General features: G+C 42.6%; 2 protein-coding genes across 2 annotated transcripts in view; one reads left to right on the top strand and one right to left on the bottom strand.

The window, feature by feature from the left end:
- LOC135532224 (ventricular zone-expressed PH domain-containing protein-like) overlaps positions 1 to 7,500 on the top strand; it is an 86,731-nt gene that overhangs the window by 41,945 nt on the left and 37,286 nt on the right. The gene's annotated exons all lie outside the window — the stretch shown is intronic.
- LOC135532222 (uncharacterized) overlaps positions 1 to 7,500 on the bottom strand; it is a 34,541-nt gene that overhangs the window by 11,769 nt on the left and 15,272 nt on the right. The window contains exon 3 of the mRNA XM_064959817.1: positions 3,993 to 4,158. Within this exon, the coding sequence (XP_064815889.1) occupies positions 3,993 to 4,158 (166 nt within the window). The remainder of the gene's footprint in view (positions 1 to 3,992; positions 4,159 to 7,500) is intronic.

Here is a 7,500-nt window from a genome sequence, read left to right as displayed (position 1 = left end):
ACATCCCTGGTCATCCCTACTGCCTCTGATCTGGAGGACTCACTAAACAGAGAACATCCCTGGTCATTCGTACTGCCTCTGATCTGGAGGACTCACTAAACGGAGAACATCCCTGTTCATCTACTGCCTCTGATCTGGAGGACTCACTAAACAGAGAACATCCCTGGTCATCTACTGCCTCTGATCTGGAGGACTCACTAAACAGAGAACATCCCTGGTCATCCCTACTGCCTCTGATCTGGAGGACTCACTAAACAGAGAACATCCCTGGTCATTCGTACTGCCTCTGATCTGGAGGACTCACTAAACGGAGAACATCCCTGGTCATCTACTGCCTCTGATCTGGAGGACTCACTAAACAGAGAATATCCCTGGTCATCTACTGCCTCTGATCTGGAGGACTCACTAAACAGAGAACATCCCTGGTCATTCGTGCTGCCTCTGATCTGGAGGACTCACTAAACAGAGAACATCCCTGTTCATCTACTGCCTCTGATCTGGAGGACTCACTAAACAGAGAACATCCCTGGTCCTCCCTACTGCCTCTGATCTGGAGGACTCACTAAACAGAGAACATCCCTGTTCATCTACTGCCTCTGATCTGGAGGACTCACTAAACAGAGAACATCCCTGGTCATCCCTACTGCCTCTGATCTGGAGGACTCACTAAACAGAGAACATCCCTGGTCATCCCTACTGCCTCTGATCTGGAGGACTCACGGAACAGAGAATATCCCTGGTCATCTACTGCCTCTGATCTGGAGGACTCACTAAACAGAGAACATCCCTGGTCATCTACTGCCTCTGATCTGGAGGACTCACTAAACAGAGAACATCCCTGGTCATCCCTTCATTTATAAATGTTGGATTGTGTCCCTGGATATTCGTACATAAAAAAAAACAAGATAATGGTGCCGTCCGGTTTGCTTGATAGAAGGAATTTGAAATTAATTATACTTTTACTTTTGATACTTAAGTACAGTGCCTTGCGAAAGTATTCGGCCCCCTTGAACTTTGCGACCTTTTGCCACATTTCAGGCTTCAAACATAAAGATTTAAAACTGTATTTTTTGTGAAGAATCAACAACAAGTGGGACACAATCATGAAGTGGAACGACATTTATTGGATATTTCAAACTTTTTTAACAAATCAAAAACTGAAAAATTGGGCTTGCAAAATTATTCAGACCCCTTAAGTTAATACTTTGTAGCGCCACCTTTTGCTGCGATTACAGCTGTAAGTCGCTTGGAGTATGTCTCTATCAGTTTTGCACATCGAGAGACTGAAATTCTTTCCCATTCCTCCTTGCAAAACAGCTCGAGCTCAGTGAGGTTGGATGGAGAGCATTTGTGAACAGCAGTTTTCATTTCTATCCACAGATTCTCGATTGGATTCAGGTCTGGACTTTGACTTGGCCATTCTAACACCTGGATATGTTTATTTTTGAACCATTCCATTGTAGATTTTGCTTTATGTTTTGGATCATTGTCTTGTTGGAAGACAAATCTCCGTCCCAATCTCAGGTCTTTTGCAGACTCCATCAGGTTTTCTTCCAGAATGGTCCTGTATTTGACTCCATCCATCTTCCCTGTCCCTGCTGAAGAAAAGCAGGCCCAAACCATCATGCTGCCACCACCATGTTTGACAGTGGGTATGGTGTGTTCAGGGTGATGTGCTGTGTTGCTTTTACGCCAAACATAACATTTTGCATTGTTGCCAAAAAGTTCCATTTTGGTTTCATCTGACCAGAGCACCTTCTTCCACATGTTTGGTGTGTCTCCCTGGTGGCTTGTGGCAAACTTTAAACGACACTTTTTATGGATATCTTTAAGAAATGGCGTTCTTCTTGCCACTCTTCCATAAAGGCCAGATTTGTGCAATATACGACTGATTGTTTTCCTATGGACAGAGTCTCCCACCTCAGCTGTAGATCTCTGCAGTTCATCCAGAGTGATCATGGGCCTCTTGGCTGCATCTCTGATCAGTCTTCTCCTTGTATGAGCTGAATGTTTAGAGGGACGGCCAGGTCTTGGTAGATTTGCAGTGGTCTGATACTCCTTCCATTTCAATATTATTGCTTGCACAGTGCTCATTGGGATGTTTAAAGCTTGGGAAATATTTTTGTATCCAAATCCGGCTTTAACCTCTTACACTTATGGTGGCGCTATTTCATTTTTGGAAGAAAAACGTTCCCGTTTTAAACAAGCTATTTTGTCACAAAAAGATGCTCGACTATGCATATAATTGCTACTGTTCGAAAGAAAACACTCTGACGTGTCCAGAAATACAAATATCTTCTGTGCGTGCCCTTTAACGTGAGCTTCAGGCAAAACCAAGATGACTTGGCATCCAGGAAATGACAAGGATTTTTGAGGCTCTGTCTTTCATGATCTCCTTATATGGCTGTGAACGCAAGAGGAATGAGTCTGCCCTTTCTGTCGTTTCCCAAGGTGTCTGCAGCATTGTGACGTATTTGTAGGCAGATCGTTGGAAGATTGACCATAAGAGACCACATTTACCACGTGTCCGCCCGGTGTCCTGCGCCGAAATTGGTGCGCAAAAGTCACCTGCCAGTATTTTTCCATGGGGCACAGACAGAGAAGCAAGCTTCCAAGAACTGCATGTCAATGAAGAGATATGTGAAAAAACACCTTGAGGATTGATTCCAAACAACGTTTGCCATGTTTCGGTCGATATTATGTAGTTAATCCGGAAAAAGTTTCACGTTGTAGGTGACTGCATTTTCGGTTCGTTTCGGTAGCCAGGCGCAATGTAAAAACGAACGATTTCTCCTACACAGACGCTTTCAGGAAACACTGCGCATTTGGTATGTGGCTGGGAGTCTCCTCATTGAAAACATCAGAAGCTCTTCAAAGGTAAATGATTTTATTTATTTGGTTATCTGGCTTTTGTGAAAATGTTGCGTGCTACATGCTACACAAAATGCTATGCTAGCTTTGCATACTCTTACACAAATTAGTCAATTTCTATGGTTCAAAAGCATATTTTGAAAATCTGAGATGACAGTGTTGTTAAGAAAGGCTAAGCTTGAGAGCAAACGCATTATTTTAATTTTATTTGCGATTTTCAGAAATCGTTAACGTTGCGTTATGCTAATGAGCCTGAGGCTTAGTCACAATCCCGGATCCGGGATGGGGAGTTTCAAGAGGTTAAACTTCTTCACAACAGTATCTCGGACCTGCCTGGTGTGTTCCTTGTTCTTCATGATGCTCTCTGCGCTTTTAACGGACGTCTGAGACTATCACAGTGCAAGTGCATTTATACGGAGACTTGATTACACACAGGTGGATTGTATTTATCATCATTAGTCATTTAGGTCAACATTGGATCATTCAGAGATCCTCACTGAACTTCTGGAGAGAGTTTGCTGCACTGAAAGTAAAGGGGCTGAATAATTTTGCACGCCCAATTTTTCAGTTTTTGATTTGTTAAAAAAGTTTGAAATATCCAATAAATGTTGTTCCACTTCATGATTGTGTCCCACTTGTTGTTGATTCTTCACAAAAAATACAGTTTTATATCTTTATGTTTGAAGCCTGAAATGTGGCAAAAGGTCGCAAAGTTCAAGGGGGCCGAATACTTTCGCAGGGCACTGTATATATATATATATATATATACCAACCTTAGCATTTTATACTATTAACAAGTTCAAACAGGTGCCATTAATACAGGTAACGAGTGGAGGACAGAGGAGCCTCTTAAAGAAGAAGTTACAGGTCTGTGAGATCCAGAAATCTTGCTTGTTTGTAGGTGACCAAATACTTATTTTATACCATAATTTGCAAATAAATTCATTAAAAATCCTACAATTTGATCTGCTGGATATTTTTTTTTCTCATTTTGTCTGTCATAGTTGAAGTGTACCTATGATGAAAAATACAGGCCTCTCTCATCTTTTTAAGTGGGAGAACTTGCACAATTGGTGGCTGACTAAATACTTTTTTGCCCCACTGTTTATATATATACCAACCTTAGCATTTCTCCACGCAGCGACCCCAACTCCACCTTGATGATGTCATCGGAGTACTGCAGAAGCATGTTCTCCCTCATCTGAGAGTTCTCCAGCATGGAGAAGAGCTTATCCCATTTAGTCATCTCTGTAACCTTACAGGGGGCTTGGGTTGGGATGGCCGTGGCTGGAGAGAGGGAAAGATAGAGAGAGAGAGAGAGAGAGAAAGAGGGGAGGATAGGTGGGGTGGAAGAGGGGAGGAGAGGTGGGGTTGAAGAGACAGGCATGTATGTTAGATGGCTTGTATTTGTACATTTCAACATGGAGATCTCCATCCTTGTCCATGTCCATCTCTGTCTCAGATGATCATTTTCTTAGCTTGAAACAGTATCAATCTATTTCCCTCTCTTCCCGTCTCTACACGTCTCGTTCTCTATCTCTCTTTTTCTTTCTGTGTCCTGGCAGTTTGAGTCATTGGCACGGTCTCTCCCTCTGGTACGGTAATGTGTGATGTTACTCACCAGGGTTTGTTTGGGCTGCTCCATCTTTAATAATGTAAAGTCACATTACAAACTGCCCCGAGCAAATGTACTGTTGGTCATGGTTTTCTGTTAGAGTACGAACCACACACACGCACGCACACACACACACACACACACACACACACACACACACACACACACACACACACACACACACACACACACACACACACACACACACACACACACACACACACACACACACACACACACACACACACACACACACACACACACACACACACACACACCAAGGAGCCTACCTTCCAAACCAGCTGAGAGAACAATTCCCCAATGAAATAGTATTTCTTTGATCAACTACCTACTATTCATAAGGGTCAGTTCTCAATAGGAGGATGAAAGCCCCGTTCTCCTCTCTGCCCAGACCTTCACAGCCAACACTGACAGAGCACACTGAGGAACAGTCCCTCAGCCACAACGACTGGAGATAGCAGAGTCTAACAGAGGCAGTGATTTCAAAACGTCTATTGCTTCATTACCCAGCCGAAAGCTTTTGGAAATTTCAGAGCAGCTGAATTGGAAGTGACTCACCATTCAGTAAACACTGCTCAAGATTATTTACATTATTTATGAACTGTACTTACTCAATGTACCCTAAGGCAGGTAAGAGTGAGGACAGAGGGAAGAGAGGAGAATAGAGGAGAAGAGATGAGAAGAAAGGAGAAGAGAGGAGAAGAAATGAGAAGAGAGGAGAAGAGAGGAGAAGAAAGGAGAAGAGGAGAATAGAGGAGAAGAGATGAGAAGAAAGGAGAAGAGAGGAGAAGAAAGGAGAAGAGAGGAGATGAAAGGAGAAGAGAGGATAAGAGAAGAGAGGAGAAGAAAGGAGAAGAGAGGAGAATAAAGCAGAAGAGAGGAGAAGATAGGATAAGAGAAGAGAGGAGAATAAAGAAGAGAGGAGAAGAAAGCAGAAGAGAGGAGGAGAGGATAAGAGAAGAGAGGAGAATAAAGAAGAGATGAGAAAAAGGGAGAAGAGAGGAGAAGAAAGGAGGAGAGGAGAAGACAGGAGAAGAGAGGAGAATAGAGGAGAAGAGATGAGAAGAAAGGAGAAGAGATGAGAAGAAAGGAGGAGATATGAGAAGAGAGGAGAATAGAGAAGAGAGGAGAAGAAAGGAGAAGAGAGGAGATGAAAGGAGAAGAGAGGAGGAGAGGATAAGAGAAGAGAGGAGAATGAAGAAGAGATGAGAAAAAAGGAGAAGAGAGGAGAAGAAAGAAGGAGAGGAGAAGACAGGAGAAGAGAGGAGAAGAGATGAGAAGAAAGGAGAAGAGATGAGAAGAGAGGAGAAGAAAGGAGGAGATATGAGAAGAGAGGAGAATAGAGGAGAAGAGAGGAGAAGAAAGGAGAAGAGAGGAGAAGAAAGGAGAAGAGAGAAGAGAGGAGAACATGTCCAGATGTGCTCAGCCAACTCTGACACACTAACACAGTCAGTGCTCACACTCTCTATGATTACACTCTTAGTACTTCCTATCCAGAGATAAATAACTTGACAAAGAGCAACACTGGACAGAGTACATCTAGACAGACTTTTACAACCCTCACAAGCAGAACGTATCCACAATGATTCTAAAATCAAACTCTTTCAGTATGATATCTGTACACACACTGACTGAACCCAGTTATACATAGGCCTGATGATCATACTTATTAAATAGACTTCCAGGGGCTGCCTTAAAGAAGAATTCTGTTTTTTAACGCAATTAAAAAAAAAAATAATAATAATAATATAACGCAGAAAAGATATCTTGATGTGTTTTGTAAATGCAGATCGAAAACCGATTGTAATTTCTGCTCGGCTTCAGACATATTTTGTGCTTCAGTTGCACTTCTCCACTCGGGTGAAAAATCTTTGCTCTTGTAAAACCAATCAAACTCCACCGCATTCAAGACCAGGCATTCTCATCTCTTCTCCTCTATTCTCCTCTATTGTCATCTCTTCTCCTCTATTCTCCTCTATTCTCATCTCTTCTCCTCTATTCTCATCTCTTCTCCTCTATTCTCATCTCTTCTCCTCTATTCTCCTCTATTCTCCTCTATTCTCCTCTCTTCTCCTCTATTCTCCTCTCTTCTCCTCTCTTCTCCTCTATTCTCATCTCTTCTCCTCTATTCTCCTCTATTCTCATCTCTTCTCCTCTATTCTCCTCTATTCTCCTCTCTTCTCCTCTCTTCTCCTGTCAGCAGACAGTGACGTGATTGCAGAGGAAGACACAATGGTCACTTTTCTCCAGTAGTTGTTTTTTTTAGCAAGTTAAAAAATGCAAGATTAACTTCAAGTAAAATATGAATTTATTTTGTGTGATGAAAAACTAGTTACTCGCCTCATATCACTCTACTGAAGCAAAAAAAAGTTGTTTCCTTTTAATATAAAAGGTAAAATGGTTGAAAACTCAATAGTTTTTTTTAATGCGCTGCGTTTTGAACACAGGAGGCTGGTGGCACCTTAATTGGGGAGGACTGGCTCATGGTAATGGCTGGACGGGAATGAGTGGAATGGTATCAAACACATCACACACAAGGTTTCTGTGGTATCTGTGGTTTCCATGGTTTCTGTGGTTTCCATGGTTTCTGTGGTTTCCGTGGTTTCTGTGGTTTCCATGGTTTCTGTGGTTTCCGTGGTTTCTGTGGTTTCCGTGGTTTCCGTGGTTTCTGTGGTTTCCGTGGTTTCTGTGGTTTCCGTGGTTTCCATGGTTTCTGTGGTTTCCATGGTTTCTGTGGTTTCCATGGTTTCTGTGATTTCCATGGTTTCTGTGGTTTCCATGGTTTGATGCCATTCCATTTACTCTGTTTCAGCCCATTGTTGTGAGTCGTCCTCCCCTCAGCAGCCTCCACTGGTTTTGAACGTGCAGATTTCTGAACTCTAACTCAAACCCTGGACTTCTTGACCAGCCCGATTTAAGTCATTAACAAGCCTGACACTAAAACCTTCATTCACTCACGACTGGCATTCAGTGGGCTGTGACTGAACTAAGTC

The sequence above is a fragment of the Oncorhynchus masou genome, unplaced genomic scaffold (assembly GCF_036934945.1).
Source record: "Oncorhynchus masou masou isolate Uvic2021 unplaced genomic scaffold, UVic_Omas_1.1 unplaced_scaffold_1772, whole genome shotgun sequence".
Lineage (NCBI taxonomy): Eukaryota > Metazoa > Chordata > Actinopteri > Salmoniformes > Salmonidae > Oncorhynchus > Oncorhynchus masou.
This window is presented reverse-complemented; position numbering and strand designations above follow the sequence as displayed.